The following is an 18,199-nucleotide window of genomic DNA, read 5'->3' as shown; positions in this document are numbered from 1 at the left end:
AGGGCATTTGTGTAGTACAATGCAGCAGGCCGAGGAGTGAGCCCCACATGCTAGGAATAGAGATTGGTGAGGTTAAATTTTGCTACCATAAGAGGTAATGTTAGATATTGCTTTAGGGAACAAACTGCTTGGCAACAGGATGGCGACTAATCCCCAGGTGATTAATCATTCAGAAAACTGAGAAGGCAAGACATCCTTTTGAATCTGAATCAGAGGAGCTGGATGCTGAGGCACTTGCTGAATGTCATTATTATTTGATTACAAATACTTTATATACAAAGACCAAGAAATGACAAAATTGACAGGTAAGGCATCAAAAAGATTCTTCTGAGCAGTTTAGGCGGTGCTGATTTAGAGCAGTTAAAATAAGACTTGAGGAGCTTGTCATGAGCTGTAGCATCTGGCACACAAATTACAATGTTGTCAAGTCACATCACCATTTCTTGAATATTCCTTAAAACTGTTTGTATTATCTTTTAAACGTACCTGCTGGAGGAAGACAATTCAGCTGGTGTGAATATATGGCTGAAGTGCATCAGAAAAGCAGTTTGATTCCTTCTGTCAGCATGTACAGGTGCTGGGAGATTTCATTGGTGTAAATAAATCAGTGGTATCATTGGCATCAAAGCCTTCAAAACTGATCTAAGATAACCAAGAGATACAGTGGATTTCTTATTGGCAAGGGCTACACTGCCCTACTCCATTATCAAATGTTCGCTGGTTCAACTTCCAGTATGTGTTTCAGTTCAGTGCCAGGCTCATCATCAAGGCACTCTGTGGACCATTATAAGCAACAGGCCACATCTACATCCATCCATCCATCCAATCATTATCCAACCTCGCTATATCCGAACTACAGGGTCACTGGGGTCTGCTGGAGCCAATCTTAGCCAACACAGGGCGCAAAGCAGGAAACAAACCCCGGGCAGGGCGCCAGCCCACCGCAGCATCTACATCCAAGAAGGGGTAAAATGTCCAACCTTTTGACAAATGAGGAGCCAAGAAATTCTGGTGCAAGTCCAAATTCAGTAATGAAATGTTAGTGCCCGTTTTAGTGATCAAAAGCAGGAAGGCATTTTAGTTAAAAAAATAAATAGCTAACTTAAAATTATACAAATTGGAATCAAGAGTCAACAGCGAGGCAATCGATGGACAATCTGACAATTAAAACAAGAGACAGTGGCACTTAAAAAGCAAAATAGTACCATTTGTAAAAATTATTCATTTTCGGGCACTTTTTAAATCTTTAGCGTTGAGCTATAGATTTAGCGATTCTTGTGTTTGTATCTTAATCACCAAAAATGACAGGGACTGACTGGCTGTGGGTCACATCTGCTGAATGGGAGATGCAGATAAGCTCTGGTTGTATGTGCACATTGACTCTATGGCTTACCACCCACCAGGGCAGAGGATACATTATTCCCTGCAGGAATTGTTTATTCATTTTTCTCATAAAAAGTATAACATCTCACTGCACTCTGGATCTTGCTTTATTTTCAGGTGCTGTTGCTTCTGCACTGTAGGCCCTTCTACAGCCATTGATGGGAACCACACAGCTACTCTTCTTGCTATTCCACTGGGCCTCGTAGGTGCTGACAGAAGCATAAGTTGCATAGAGATCCATATCGTTAGGGTCCATAGGAACTTGACATGATGAGCAATGCATTTTCTAAGTGCATATTGCAGAGGAAGGCCTATCTGCGTCAGTATACGGTGATTCACCTCCCTGAGGAATATCTTCGGTTTATATACTTCCAGCTTGGATGAATCTCACATCACAATCCCACCTTTTTTCTGAGTCTAAATCAAATTACCAGAACGAGAAGTGACACTGTAAGAGTTGATAAGAGGTTAACATGAACAAGGACATACCAATGTGGAAGGGGCAGAGGGCATTCCCAAGTAACATTTTCAGATAAGAAAAATGTCATTAAGCTTTATGTCCTTTACTTTGAATTTTGTTTATTACATTTTTACAACTTTGTCAAAAAAACAGATATTTTTTTCTATGTGAACTGATTTTTATAAGTTACGACGGGTAACTGCATCTGTTATATAGTAATAGAAATAAATAAATATGTTAAATAATGAAAATAACAAAGCTCTCCTGAGCACAAAGCTGTAGCAAGCCCAATTAACATTTACAGATATTTCAATATGAATGTTAAAATGTTAATTTGACTTTCCATACAGAGAAGCTGTTACATCTAGCTGGTCCTTAAAGGGCAAATCATTTATAAGTGCATCTGCCTGCCTGAGCTTCAGGCTCTGCCGCCATCACCTGGTTATTGTGTACAGGGTTTGACAATACCAATAGACTTCTATGAAACACTGCCTCCTAGTGTTCATAACGTGTAACCTTTAATGTTTTATTTCTATAATATGTAAGAAAAGCATTTTGGGCTGTACCTGACATAAAAAGAACTACAGAGTAGTGTAAAAAAGGAATATCTTATTCCCACCTGGAAAAATGGCAGAGATATAGAGTAACAATAATAATACATAATGCACAATAATAATGAATTATTAAAAAAAAAGAAAAAATAATGGGAGGGGGAAAAACAAGAGAACACAAACAAAAGAGTCTTTCGTTGAAGGTGTTAAGAACTGCAAAAGAACAGAAAAACTGTGGGCAGGAGGTCAAGACAGAAAAGGAAGATACATAGTAGTGGCCAAAAACAGACAAATGGGATACAAAAACTGTAAAGAATAATAAAAAAAAAATGATTGACACAAGCCCATTATAGAAAACCAAAAGTCAAAGTGTTATGGCATTCTCTAACACTAAAGCGAGAGAGAGAGAGTAAACAAAGTAAAAAGATCTAATACATGAATGTCGGGAGCTATGTGCCACCATCTTTTATAGGTGGGACACAATACTGTTGTGGTTTTATAGGACATTATTATTAAGCATGTTTATTTTATTATTAGTTTTATTTTTCTGTGTTAATGTTTTTGTTATATCCTGTAATTTATTATTTTAGTATAAATTATTTAGTTTTTTTAAATATTGTGTTTTTATTATGTACAGTATATTAGTTCTGTGAGTTATTTTCTGTGTCCTTTGTATATTTAGTTGCTGGGACTCCAATGCCACAGCTGTGCAACTGCTAAAAGCCCTGAGATGCCTTAGCATTATAGTATATTTTTGGGTTGTTTCTTAAAGGCCACATTTTGTAAACTTATTGATCATTTATTGATTGTGCTTTTTTTTGTTTTGTTTAAAGTTTATTACAAAAAGAAATATTGATTTAGCTATTTAGGGCCAGGAGTTTTATGGTTTTCTTCTCCCATTTACAATTTATAGGCTTGACCATTTAAGTGTGGTAGCACATTTCAGGACAAGGCCTACTTTGTGTTTTAAGTCTTAGTGCAGTTTTAAGGCCTTGGCTTTTTCAGTTAAAGCTTACTTTGAGTTTTTAGGAGACAAAATGATTACTTGTTATTTTTCCTTTTTTTACTGCAATGTATTTAACCTCTTATATAGCACTTTGAGCTAAATTTGTATAGAAATACGTTTTGGTTTTGTTGTTGATGTTCGTAACAAATACATCTTCTGCCTACAAGTCACATGACCAGCAACAGGCGTAGTCCTCTATAAGCAATATGGCCATGTCCACGCAAAAATGTCCCAAAATTGCAGCAACTCTCCAACAAAACAAAATTAAAAATAACATTACTAAAATATAATACAAACCTTGCAAAAACAAAAAAAAAGTTAAACACAAAAGGTAAAAAAGGAAATCAGTGCTAGAAGTAGAAAATGTATATTGCAACAACGGGTGGCTACCCTGTCTGTCCACCCTGTCTGTCCAATGAGTTGTCTCGCTCAACTGTCAAATATGACTAAATATCCTTCTGTACTTATATTATTATCACTCTTGACTTTGGTGTCTTCCCTTTTTCAATGAGCCTTCATCTTAGCTCACCTTCCAAGTGTAGATTCAGTGGACTGTGTGTTGTGGAGCAGCTTTAAACCCCCTTAACTGAGCCATTTTCAGGATAAGGGAAGGCTCACTTTGTCTTCAGTGACAGGTTAGACCACCCTTATTGTCTCATGGTGTTCTGCACCACTGAACTTTATTTAAAGGCCAGATGTCTTTTCCTTAACAGGTAATCTTGTGCTGCTCCTTCATATAACAGATGACATACTGACCTGGGCAGGCGCTTCTGGCCTTATGACAGTTGTCTTTGGGCTTGAAGGATTATGATGCTACCAGATTTCCAAGGCTTTTTGTGCCTGCTATCTGACCTGCATAGATCCTCTCTGCATGAAGGAAGTCGGGAATCCTTACGCGCTAGGTCACCTGTCCTCTAGTACTCTGGAAGAAATCATATGTTCCATTCCAAGAAACCATTCCCTTTTTCACTTCAGCTCTGTTATGCCTGAAAGTTTTACATTAGCTGTTTCATCACAGTGTCTACTATGGCCTTTAACATCCCACACTAGAATATAAAGAACCTTGTATTTTTCTACAACAGTTCTCTCTTTTCTTTGGAGGTTTTGTATGTGATTTCCCCCTCACCCTGTACCACTCTAGCAACACCCTTAACTCTGGCTTCAAGCTTCAAGTGTTTCAAGCTCGGCACCACATAACATTAAAAAAGTAATGAATAGATTTCTACCTTATAAAACACAGCCATGTGAAGAAGAACAAAACAAGAGTTTGAGTGCTCCAAAAATAAAACTAAAAGCAGATCTGGTGCATGGTGTGAGTAAGAAAATAAATCAGGAAATCAGTTTTGGCATTTCTACCAAGGGTGGTCTAAAGAAAAATCCCACAAAAATACCCATTAGTGGTGACTTTTTCTTAACTGAAGAATACCAGAGGTGAAATGTCAGTTCTTACTTCTTTTCTCATACTGTGCTTTCATAACTATCTTTTTCTTATTTTTGTTGTCTTCATAATGTCATTGCTGGTTACACATAAGCATCAATTCAATTTCCTGCCAGCCTTGTAAAAGGTTTCTACAGTGTGTCCTAAAATCATTTTTAAGTTCACCTGATGTGAAAACACCAGGGACAATTTAGAAATAGGAGAAGAATGAAACACAAATCAAATGATCTATCAGCCATAGCTAATTCTTTATTTTGTGTAGCAGGACAGATTGGGAATGTGGAAGGTCCATGTATGCCAAAGGCTGGCCCTGAGAACACTTATATATTGTTTAAAATTAACTCTATCAAGAAATTAGTAAAATTCTGTCAGGCTTAAAACAAGCATAAATACTTGTATTATGAGTGTCATTTGGAAGAGGTGGTCATTTCCTGCTATGCATCATTGGTAATGGTGTTGTTTCCGTATTGCATTGCGTTGTAACAGGTCCTTAAACCCTTATATGCAATTTCAAAATCCAAAGACAAATAATTTTCTTGGAAGATTTGTCTTTTTTCACCAAATCAGACCCAAAGAATGCCGAAAGTGCAGGTGCCCTTGAAGGTTTTGAGTTTTAATGCATGTGAGTGTCATTTAGGAATAATAAACCAAAATACTGCAGTTTTTAGGTTGTGATGTCACTTTTGCAAACAAGTATCAATAGATTTGGACTTATTTCACTTTAAGTCTTTAAAAACCTGAAAATAATAAAATAACGCCACAGAGACTTGTTTATTCTGTTGAATCCCAGCTCATTATGGTAGATACACACACTATAACGTAACACATTTATGAAATTGCAAATGCTTATCTGAAAATGTTTTTGGTTACAATTTTTCCACAAGTCAAATACTATAACAGTGGCTGTGTACTGTAAATGTGCTGTGTTGTTTTCATGTCTTTTTCCTTATTATTTACTTAATGCATGGTGCATTCACATTTAGCAATATCATACAATGGAATGTGGAAAAGTGAATGGTCTTTGTGTGCAACCTGCTGCATCAACAGTGACAAAGAACCAGTTAATTATTTTTAGCATAAAGTGCATTAACAATAGATTGCATGTGTATAATTAAATCTTTTGCTTGTACAAACAGCACCACATCTTTAAGCCTCCTGTCGATATCAGAGGAAGAATAGCATAATTTAAACAATAGTCCTGCCGTTAACTTCAAAACAACACCTTCCCATTGAAAACTGCTAAAAATCCCACAAAAGGATAAAGCCTTTGGGTGAACATCTTGTACCATGTTTAAGATAATGGAATTCAGATTTATTTAAATCATGTCCATCCATAATTGTACACTTTCAACAGCACAGACAAATTACCAACATCTTCTTCAACGTAATCTTATGACGCGACCTGTCACACAAATCTATACAACACGGTGCCTGTTATATTATTTTCAAAACCAAATGGCACCCAAAGGGTACGGGCATCTTTTTAACTGTGCCTGCAGAGCTGTGGACGCCTTACCTGTGCAAATGGAAGTCCCAGTGGAGTGTACTTATGACCACAACTGCTTGTACTGTTCTGGATTCCTAAAAACTCCAAATCCCAAACACATTTGGTGCCAAGGACTTTCGATAAACAATTGGAAACCAGCACTAATATAATATTCTTTAGTCTTTTCTCCTTATTTTGTACTAGACAGATATTGTCATTCATAACAGTAGATCTTTCAGAAAGCATTTGATAAGGTGCCACATGAGAGGTGGAGCATTAAACTAAAATAAGCGGGAGTTCAGGGTGCAGTGTGTAGAAGGGTACAAAATTGGCTCAGACACAGGAAGCAGAGGATGCAAGGAACCCCATCAGAATTTGTGGTGTTAAGAGTGCTGTCCCACAGGGATCAGTGCTAGGGCCACTGCTATTTTTTAACATATATAAATGTTTTGGATAGGAATATACAGTAAGTAACAAGCTGGTTAAGTCTTCAGATGATGGTGGATTGGCATCTTGCCTGAAGAAGAGGCCTGAGTTGCCTCAAAAGCTTGCATATTGTAATCTTTTTTAGTTAGCCAATAAAAGGTGTCACTTTGCTTGACTTTTCACACAAACGTTAGGAGGTTTTACTTTATACAGAGTACCATACACACTTATTTTTCTTATTTTTGTTGTCTTCATAATGTCATTGCTGGTTACACATAAGCATCAATTCAATTTCCTGCCAGCCTTGTAAAAGGTTTCTACAGTGTGTCCTAAAATCATTTTTAAGTTCACCTGATGTGAAAACACCAGGGGCAATTTAGAAATAGGAGAAGACTGAAACACAAATCAAATGATCTATCAGCCATAGCTAATTCTTTATTTTGTGTAGCAGGACAGATTGGGAATGTGGAATTTGTGGTGTTAAGAGTACTGTCCCACAGGGATCAGTGCTAGGACCACTGCTATTTTTTAACATATATAAATGTTTTGGATAGGAATATACAGTAAGTAACAAGCTGGTTAAGTCTTCAGATGATGGTGGATTGGCATCTTGCCTGAAGAAGAGGCCTGAGTTGCCTCAAAAGCTTGCATATTGTAATCTTTTTTAGTTAGCCAATAAAAGGTGTCACTTTGCTTGACTTTTCACACAAACGTTAGGAAGTTTTACTTTATACAGAGTACCATACACACTTGGAATAAGGTACCAAGTAGTGCAGTATGCAGTAGAACCTTAGGGACTTTCAAAACTAGACTTCTAGAAGAGATTAAGTGGATAGGACAGGCCTGAATGGCCTGTTCTCGTCTAGATTGTTCTAATAAAGTCTGAAGGGTTTATTTTGTACTTTTGTACTTGCCTACTGTTCATCTTTCTCTTTGTGCTTTATTTATGGTATATAATAATCATACTCTATAATGCCCCTATGGCAGCTGAAGACTTGGAAAGAGAGAACATGGACCCAGGATAAAGAAAGAAAGAAACAAAGAAACAAAGGTTTTGATGTTTTGACAGCCATCACATGCACAAAGTATGTTTATTTTAACACAAGATATTGGCTGCTTTTGGATTTCAAATCTTCTTCTTTCTTTCAGAGATTTTTATTAGCAACACTCTTATTAAGCATAAAAAAAAATAATTTTGAGTAGTAGATTCTGCATTTTCATGTAAATTCATAACATGATAGTAAGGTTCAGAAATGTCTGCTTTGACAAATAGTAATTACTTAAATTCAGCACTTAATTTGGTAAACTGTAAAGCACTGTAATTTTAAATGTTATAGTTCATTCAGCCTATAAGAAATCTGTAGAATGATTTTATTCTTGATTTTATCATATCAAATAGAAACAAAATAATACCAAATTAGATTAAAAAGATGCCTTAAAAGCAGTAATAACTTCATTGAAGTGGAATGTTTACCTGATGCTCCAGTTATATCCATGGCCTTTAGATTTCTTGCCTTTATTATTGTGATAGTCAGTCTACCAGCAGTTGGAAGATAACACAGAGAAAACATGAGGTCCCCAAGGTCCACATTGTCCTAATAAAAGAAAGGATGTTTGCTGTTAAATGAGATACAAAATATCATAAAATAACACTTTCAATGCTAACTCCTATTCAGAGTTCAATGGACCAGAACTTGCAACAAACTTCAACTGTCAACACACACTTGGGGACACTTTCAGCCTGTGGTCAAGGAAATTCATTACATACTTGTGTTGTATGTACAGAATGACAGTTTTTTGATGCGTTTTACTTAAACTTGAGCTGCACTAGAAAGTCACGAATGGAGCCCAGTCATAAATGAAATTTCATCTTGCATCTGTGAGTGTCTCTGAAGATCTAATTTACTTTATTAGAGCCTGTCAGCTCCCCCTCTATATAGGCTGTAGCAAGTGCAGAGTCTCCGCAGACACACATCCTTATTTACCCTGTGAGCTCAGATGTATGGACTGAGGAGGATGGGTGGGTACAGACGATTATGAGTCAGGTAGTGGAACAGATAATTGTAATATTCTGTCTCTGGACCATAAAATTAATTTCGATTCATCTTTGAATATTAATACTGCCATTTCTTGAGCAATTATAATTTTTAGCTAATTACCTTTCATCCACATGAGGGACCTTTTGCTCTCATACATATAATTATTCTAAAGATCTGAATAAATAAACTTAAAAAGTCTTTTTTTACCTGAATGTGCTTTTTTGAATGGAAGTGTGTGAGACTACACACATACTTGAAATATATATATATATATAAACCTAAGTTTTCCTGACCCAGTTTCTCAACATGTCCGCTGGTTTCTATTTATAGAGGTGGCACATTCAGAAGAGAATATGGGATTTAGCACAGCTGAAAAAAAGAGGAAGAAAGCAAAGAGGTTTTTTTTTTTTTATCTTTGTGGCATATTATTATGTTTGTTTGGAAGTTTTTATTCAAGGCTTTAAAATTAGTTTCAGTACCGGATTTATGTATTTTTTGCTGCTTAATAGGCGGCTAACCTTTTGTCTTGGCCAGTGCTGAGACTGAGAAAATTCAACAGTCATTCTAAAAAAAATAGTCATCACTTATTAAATTGTACAATTTAACAGACACTTTTTAAATTAGTAACCATTTTACGGACACAACAAAATTTGCAATTTACTGTACACTGCTGGATACATCTTAATGCTTGCTATCTTGCAATACACACAAATAAAGCCAATTCCAAATAGATTTTTTTTTCAGTTGTGAAAAGAACTGCGATATTTATTAATTCTTCAAATATCAGATCATGATGGTGGGAAAGGTCACAATGATGCTCTTTAGGGGTTTTTTCGTAAGATAAAAAGTGAAGTAAAATTACAGCCCAAAACCCAACATTTATAATGCTGACGGATGAGTTATCTTGTCATCTTTTTTATTGCACAGAGGAACTTGTTAAAATATCTTTAGCCTGAGTGTTCCAGCTGCCTTGATTTATTCCCTAATGTTTAAAATCTGAATGGTTTTCAAAGAAAGAGTATTACTTCATTGATTCCCATGTAGGGCTTTGACTTCTCCAGCTGCTGCTTTGACACGAACAATAATAATAAGAGAAGAATGCTAATCATTTGCATGCAATCTTCAATTAAGTATTACGTGAGAACATATTAGAGAAAAAAATATGTGTAATATATATATTGTAGATAGTGACAAAAAGTGGAATGATGGCAATTTCACAGGGTTTATCAAGAATAAAGCAAATAATATGGGGAACTAAGTACAGAGATCATTTGCACTTTTTTTTCTAACAAAATATTTTGGAAAGTCCTCCTTACACTGTGTCAAGTGTCTGCACATAGAGGATAGTTGATGGGCTGTAGTGACTGTAATTCTACCACCGCTCCAGGGGTTGGTCCTGTATTGTAATGACTTTTTCTTTTCCACCCTCTGACGACCAGATGATTGATGGCTATAACATCTCTGATGCCACTTCCGGAGTCCATCCACCTGGACCCACCTCTTCCTGCTAGCAGTGCCCAACACCGGAAGCTCTACTATCTTTGACAGTTCTGTTCTGAACTTGTGTCTGCAAAGATGTCTCCGCAATCATTGTGTGTATTTTGTTTATTTTTTACAAATCAATTATATGGGGTGACCAGGCTGGTACCCCAACTCTTTATTGTTGTTGTCTGATTCTCTTACAATTAAAAAAGAAATACATTTAGTCCTGGCTATCCAATGAACAGTGCAGAAGATATGTAGAGAAATATTTACAGCAAACATTGTAATATCAAAAACATGTAGAAAGAGGCCAGTTCCAAACAGATAAAGATTTGTGAATACAGCATTAGAACATTACATCTTTCCATGATGTTATTTGGGTTACGTGGTTCAATAATGATGAAGACACATACCAAGACTGACACCAGCAGTTATGGTGAAGTGGAAAACTGCACCTATTTCAGCACCAAATTGTTTTCACAGAAATGACATTAGTTGGCACAAAGAACTGTCTGAGTAATTGAGAGGAGAAGCTGCTTATAAGGTCCAATATGTGTAAAGTCAGAAACAAGCATAGTGCCGAAAGGACAGGCTAATGAAATACTCAAATATAAGGCACTGAAGTAAATGTAAACGACTTTAATCACATGGGTATAACTCAAAAACACTTAGCTTGACTGGTAGCCACTGTCAAGCAGCTGGAGACATTGCCAGCAAGGTGAGAGTGTGGCTGAAAGGTAAACCTGCACCAGAATATCATTATGTAGTGCAACACCTTGGGAAATGCCTTTTTCTGGATATGTTTATAATAAAACACCAAGATCTGTGTGTCCAGTCCTTCAGAGCAATCTGTTTGGTCAGTTTGGTTTTGGTGACACAAAGAAAGAGGATGTAGGAGTGTGAGACGTGCAATAAAGTGGAGTAAAGGTACAGAAGACACACCGAGAGAGACGCCTTCAAAGATGACAAGTATAAAACTGGATACCCGGTGAGAAAGGGGACTCATAAATAATGATAAGAGTTTGTGATGAAGGCTTTATGGGAACACATTTGAGAGAAGCAGCGCCGGTGAACAGAGGTTTAGACACACACAAAATACAGAGGTAAGGTGTTGAAGGTACACATTGAAAATATTTTCTTATTATTCTATTACCTGTCTTCAACAGGTGCCATGGCCAGTAAATTATAAGCAATTCTAACACTAACACCTTTAAAAACAGCAAAGATTACATGAAATTATACCACATAAGCACCAAATCAAAGGAAAGACATAGCCAGAACGAGACATGTTGTAAAATATCTTTTATCTTAGTTTATGTTTAGTTTGCAGTGACTATTGCACCATAAACTTTTGATGCCTGGGTTTAGCAGATGCATATGCATTATGTCGCAATGAATTTTTATTATAATGGTAATTTTGAAAACTCTCCAGCTTCTAAGTATTGGAACTGACAAGCCTGGCATATCTGGTAAAGGAATGAATTTGGTTTTGTTAGATGGTTCCTTAATGACTTTTGTAAGCTAAAACATGGCTTCTTAGATAAAAATCAAATAGTGACATATACAATTAATTACCATAAAGAATACAATTCATTATCCGGGAACCTACACACAGAATAAAGTTACCATCCTTCTACCATAACAATGCCTGCTCCAACACCACATTTGAAGGAAACAACCGGCCAGCTCAGGTGAACTCAGTAAATTGCAATTAAACCAACATAAAGCACTAAACCTTAGAACCCTTCACCACTGTGTCATTGTGCTATTCTTCTTTCGAGCAAGTTGGACTTATCCTACTTTGATATACGCTGAAGAAAAGCATTTATCTGAAAACAAAAACATTCACTCTCATCTTTTCTTTTCTGGCACTGAAATCTCTTAAATAATAGGGCTAAGCTTCCCAATGCGAGCGAATTACCTACAAATTCTGTTTTTGCATTCCTTGAATTTATAAATATAGGTTACAACATCTCATTTTCAAGGACAACTGAAGAGTGCAATACTTCCTAAATGAAATTTACCTAATGCATAACCACCGTTGTCATGTATTGTGTTTCTTTTGAACTACCGAAAGTGTTGTATATTGAGCATTTTATGGTTTAAGAGCCATCATTTCCATATAACATGATTTGTTTATTTTTTAGAATTCTGTAAATGTGATACCACTTAAAACAGAACTGAAGTTAATCAAACTCTTTTATCAGTAATATCACAAGAGAAGAGAGGTGTAAAAGAATAAAAATGGCCATCACAAGGCCATAAAAGTCTTAAGTCAGGTAAAATCTGTTCACCACTAGGCCTTGATTTTCTGCCTTGGACCACAGAACTGCAGAGGCATCTCTTGATGCTTTAATCCTGGGCACTGTACATTTGGAACCTAATCAGTCCATACTATGATTTAAGCAAGAACTCTGCATGATGTGGATCCATTAATTCTCTCTATCATTTCAGTCTTAACTACTATGAAGTTGGCACCCTAATGTTCTGGAAGCTAGTGTGGGTAGGATATCTCCTGGACCACCAAACCATTGTTTAATTTTACCCTTCCAATCTGTATTTGTAGCTATTTGGCAATGCATAGAATGGGCTTCTGCCAGCCAGGGCTGCATTTACAGACTCGGCCTAGCAAACTGTGGACGTTTCATTCCTGGAATGCCACTTTTTAATACAGTTTTGCTCTAGCTGGCTAAAGTTAGGTCAGTGTCAAGTTTGGCTTTCCATGGTTTGCCCATGGAGCTGCAGGCTCTTTGAATTTACCATATTTTGGTGGAAAATTGGGATTTCCGATGTATGTTCTGTATCCTTCTTAGCTTCTTCTGGGTCTAGTGTAGTTTTCTTAGCTTCCATTGGGCACTGAGGAAGCACTTGCTACTATGGATTCTCAGTCATGGGTGTAGTTAAGCCTAGCTTGTGATGTAGTCATTTCTCAACTAGTGTTGATCAGTGGAATTCAGCAAAGCATTTTTCACACCAAATGTTTTCTTGGAAATTCGACACACAGTTTTTAGGATTGCTCCATGATGCTTTGTGAGGCCAGTGTAACATTACAGAGTTACAATAGCCATGCGCAGAACTTTCATACATGCATACTGAAAGATTGCTGCCCAATCTGCTTTGTGTATGACTGATGTTACAACCTGATCCATCCAGATTTGCAAACCACATCCATTAAAAAAAAACAAAAAAAAAAGAAACACTTGCAGTATTTTCATTTGAGAGGTACATTAGCTGACCATAATGAGAATAATATGAGTACAGCCACCGAGACTGATCTCTGTACATTTGACTCTCACACTTTACCACATGGCTGATTACACAGTTAACTAAAGAACTGCTGAACTACGCACTTTGGGGGAGGCCATGCATCTTTGCCTTGACATCCAGTCCTACACACATGATTTACTTGTGCAGTAATCACTTTATTCCACGTTTCTCACAACTTGTCTTTATTAACATCCTGCAAGGTTTGGAATTACAATAACACTTTGATATGTAAAAACCTGTATGTGATACCCATGCATACTTTGCTTGCTCAATTCATTACAAATTAATTTATAAAAAAGTTCTCCAGTGATAATATTTAAGTTTCTTCTTTAACTTTTTGCTTTGTTCGTAAGGGAATAAAACAAATTTTTTCATCCCTGCATTTTCTTAGTTCCCGTGGGACAATCTTTATTTTGTTATGTTCACTGACCTTTTACCTATGACATAGTCCATGCACAATGTACAGGGTGGTCCAGATCTAATTATGCAGATCCAGATCGTCTCAATGACTTTATTTATTTAGGGACGATTCCAGTTCGGCGCATACACGATTCTTCATGTTGTCAGTTTGCACACTGTTCAATGGTCCGGGATTTTTTGGATGATTTTCTATGTAATAAGTTATAGCGTAATGAAAATTGCATAATTAGATCTGGACCACCCTATAGGCAGACAGGGGACTCCCTCCTGTCTTTCTGAATAACATTGTTTATTCAAAGCTGTCCTTCCTATACATCCTTTTACTTAGTCCCATATTAGTTTACCAGGCATTGGCATTGGGACTTGCTCTGGTAAAAAGTCAGTTTCCCAGGGCTGCTACATTCCAGTCATTACCAGTCTAATTCCTTCCTACAATTTTCCTCTGTGTTATGCTATATTGAACAATGCAATTAACTTTACTTAAGAATGGCTCTAGAAGAAGTATGTCTGTGTAATACCAGCATCAGATCTGTTTATAAAATCCTTACCTCTTGATCCCAAATGCTGGCATTTATTTGTTGTTGTGCTGCCATGATCAGTTCTAGTTTGCTTAAATTTTGGCTGCTCAAGTACTTCAAAGCTTTTTGACACCGTGCTGGATTTTATTACAAAGCTTTTATTCATTTTACATCTCCTGGATATTTTTTCTGTTTGTGAGTCTCTTCCTTCTTTATTCCTTCCCCATTTTCCTTCTGCTATCAGATTTATTTTGCTTTTCTGCAAATACTCATTCTGAGAAGAGAGCAAAGTTGGGTTTGCTTGCAATGGCCATGATTTGCCATCTGTTTAGGTCTCTATTCTAGGGAACAAATGTCCCTGTATGAACTCTATGTTTTTAATGATTATCATTCAGTCCTCCTGAACAGAAGAGAATTTCTTTTTCTCATCAGCTATCTTAGCTTTGCTCTGCGCCTCATTACACAGGGCTGGTTTTCATTTCTAATCACTTCATTGTCTTTTCTGATGAAACACAGGACAACATTAAAGCATGTTTATTTTCATAAATGAATTACATCTTACTGTTAAATTTTTAGTATCATGATTTTTTTTCCTGTTGCTTTTTATCACTGCTGTTTAAGGATCATTTGTCATGTGGAGATGTTTTCAATCACAGTAGTTGATGTTTTGCCATTGGAGATATTGTTTCACTACGCACAAGCTAATCTCTTTGAAATTTGAAATTTACACAACAGTCATGCTGCGCATTTTTTGGAAATTATTCAAAATCAAGAATACATGAATTTAGTCACCTGTAGGTGGCAATGAAGTTCAGTTAATATTCCATGTGCCACTCTAGTATTTGTATTCCATAAGCGTTCTACTCATATGACCTACTTAAGAAATATTTTTCTTTAATTATTCATATATATTTTATTTCTGCTATTTATTATTATGTATTACATTGTTTGCCTTTCCTTTTTATTGGACAGTGTTGATTTTTTTTTCATTTTTAATGCTATTTCAAATGTTTTTTGGGCTCTGCCAGGAGAAATGTTTTGTTCCAAGACATTTTCTACAAAAAGGGGGTGCAACTCCTACTTAACTACTGGTTGGTTTAATATGCCTAAACATCATTATCTTAAAGTTATAAAAAATTTTTAACAACCTCTGGTTTTCATAACCTGTGACTGCTGAACCCTAGCTCAGCTGTGAGACTTTTGAAATGCAGTTTTCTGTAACCTTCTACTCTCCACATTCTGTATGCTCCAAAACCACCTGGAGAAGGTAACAGCTAGAGGACTGACAGCACATCAGGTAATTGTTGTGTTCATGTCTATTGACTTTTACTAGGGGTCTCCTGATCAGACCTCATTGCAGATTTGTATGCTGAATGATTCTTTAAGGCAAGCTTAGTATAATATTACTAGCCACACTTCCTGTCTGTTTTGTCTTGGTAGAGTAATATATTGCTCTACTTTCCCCTTTTGTATTATTAATATGTAGCCTCTGTCAGAATGCCTCAAATCCCACGGACTTACCACTATTTATAAGGTATTGTAGTATATAACTTCTCCCCACCTTCCCTTGTACATCTATAACCTCAGGCAATTTGGTGTAGTAAAAGACAAGCAGGAGTTAAGTTGCAATTTAAACAATGTGTTATTGGTAATATTCATAAATAATAACAATATGCAAAGTACATTTGAATATTGGCAAAAAAACAACCTGCTAAATGGTGATGTGTAGTTTCAGGTGGCACACAGACTTGTTAGTTACTTAAAATGTCTCTAGTTAAGGCATCATTTTTGGTCAGCTTTCTTCAGAACAGGCCACATGCCTGTCTCAATATGGCTGCCGAGCTGTGCTCTTCATTGTGTTGTCCTTTTCAGTTCATGCATCAGCTTGGTAAGAGAGAGAGTGAGGTTAAGCAAGCAAATTTATAGATTCTCTGTCCAACCCCTAGAGCCAATAGGACGTCATGGTACTTAAAGACTTCTGATACAAGCCAGTTCCAAACGCCATACTTCAGACAATGTGGAGATAGAATATCTTCACACCTGCCACCCCCCAAAACCATTTGTTGAGCTAAAGTTTGCCAGTTAGGCAGCCTGACTTTCCTATTAGGGTTGACTGAAAGACTTTAGAGAAACACTCGCCAAACTCTGTCGTAAAATTCAAAGAGACCCATTCCTAAAAGGCAGGGGTAAACATGAATCCTTCTCACTAATGTAACACTAATATTACATTTCTTTGCCTAAATTACAAATAAAGACATAGAAAATATTTATCAACAAAATATTTGATATCTCTTCCTTTGTGTGGCAAAATGGTACGTGTGTTTGTGCTCTGGGTTGGAGTTATTGTCAATGTCTGGTGTGTTTGCTGACTTTATGAATGATTGCTCTACTCTCCTTTTAGTTTGAGGTTTGATGTTGTCTGTTAATGACTGACTTTTTTTTCCACCACAGCTTGATTGACAACCTGTACCTGGGTTTTTCATGTTATTGCCAGTAAGCCAGTAATTTCTGGAGAAAGTGTTGGACAAGAGCTGGGTTACAGGAGAGGGTGTAATGATCCTGTAGTCATGGTGTTATATTTTCATCTTCATATTGATGCTGCAGAGGAGGATTTTGGTCAGTGTTCCTAGAATTTGGCTTCATGCTTCACTAGACCTTCATATCTGGAGTACAGTATTAATGGGTAATGAGATTTCTTGTGTCAGTTTATTGGATGCAGCCTAAAGTAAAGAAAGACATGGTTCATCGTGGGTGGAAACCTGGGCTACTTTGTGCTCTACCTCGGTCTCCAAATATACATAAGATGGCTTTGGTCAATGCATGCTACACATGAAGTTTTTTATACTCCACAATCTTTTCTGCAGTGAAAAACTGGAGTTTATGTTTGGAATTTTACAATATGACATAGAATTTATACATCTCAATGTTCTTTGTCCACCTGAGTGTTCATTTGTTAGCACACCACAGTTATTCGGCTGTGGTGGTGGACCACAGCTGTGCACAGGAAGAAGTGTAACAGTCAGCAGGTGAGGACGGCTCTTTTGAACTAAAATTCATGAAAGTTGGCCAGATAAAATACTTTCTATTGTGTTTTAATGTATTGTCACCCTGGCACTGCTGGCTCTTTTTAATCTGAGTTTTCTGACTTTTTACCTCCTATTATTAAGTTGCACAGGGTATTATTGGTTGGTGATTTTAATCTTCATGTTGACGATTTTTCATGTAGCACAGTTTCTGAAAATATTACTGAAGCAGTTTCTGCAACATGTCTCTGACCCAACTCATAAAGAAGGGCATTCACTTGATCTTGTTTTTTTCTTATGGTGTTGCTATTAAATGTTATGCCCCTACGGACCTTACTTTTAGTGATCACAAATATAATTTGTTTGATGTGTCTTTTAACCCGATTCTGTTGTTCCCAAATATACTAACTATGCCCGTCTTATTAATGAGTTTTAATGACCAATACAGTAGAAAGTTGTACATAATTAATCAGTTCAGAACGAAATATAGGTCTGTTTTAAATTCATCGACTTGGCTGATTGGGGATATTTGCATTTTCAAGTGTTCTTGTCAGAAGTCTGTGCACTTATAGAGGACTACCAACTTGGTTACAGCTGCTAGGACCTCTTATTTGGTGAATTGTATTTCAAATAATCAGTTAAATCCTAAAGTTTTATTTGATACTTTTTCTAATATTGTTGTAGCAGCCCCCTTCTGATA

The 18,199-nt window shown here is 36.6% G+C and overlaps 1 protein-coding gene across 2 annotated transcripts in view; it reads right to left on the bottom strand.

Annotated features, from left to right (window-relative positions):
• Positions 1 to 18,199, bottom strand: part of LOC120526625 (synaptotagmin-9-like) — a 282,035-nt gene that overhangs the window by 38,638 nt on the left and 225,198 nt on the right. For both annotated transcript variants that reach the window (XM_039749795.1, XM_039749789.1), the window contains exon 4: positions 8,225 to 8,345. In XM_039749795.1, coding sequence (XP_039605729.1) covers positions 8,225 to 8,345 — 121 coding nt within the window. The remainder of the gene's footprint in view (positions 1 to 8,224; positions 8,346 to 18,199) is intronic.

This window comes from Polypterus senegalus, chromosome 1 (assembly GCF_016835505.1).
Source record: "Polypterus senegalus isolate Bchr_013 chromosome 1, ASM1683550v1, whole genome shotgun sequence".
In the NCBI taxonomy this organism is placed as follows: Eukaryota; Metazoa; Chordata; class Cladistia; order Polypteriformes; family Polypteridae; genus Polypterus; species Polypterus senegalus.
This window is presented reverse-complemented; position numbering and strand designations above follow the sequence as displayed.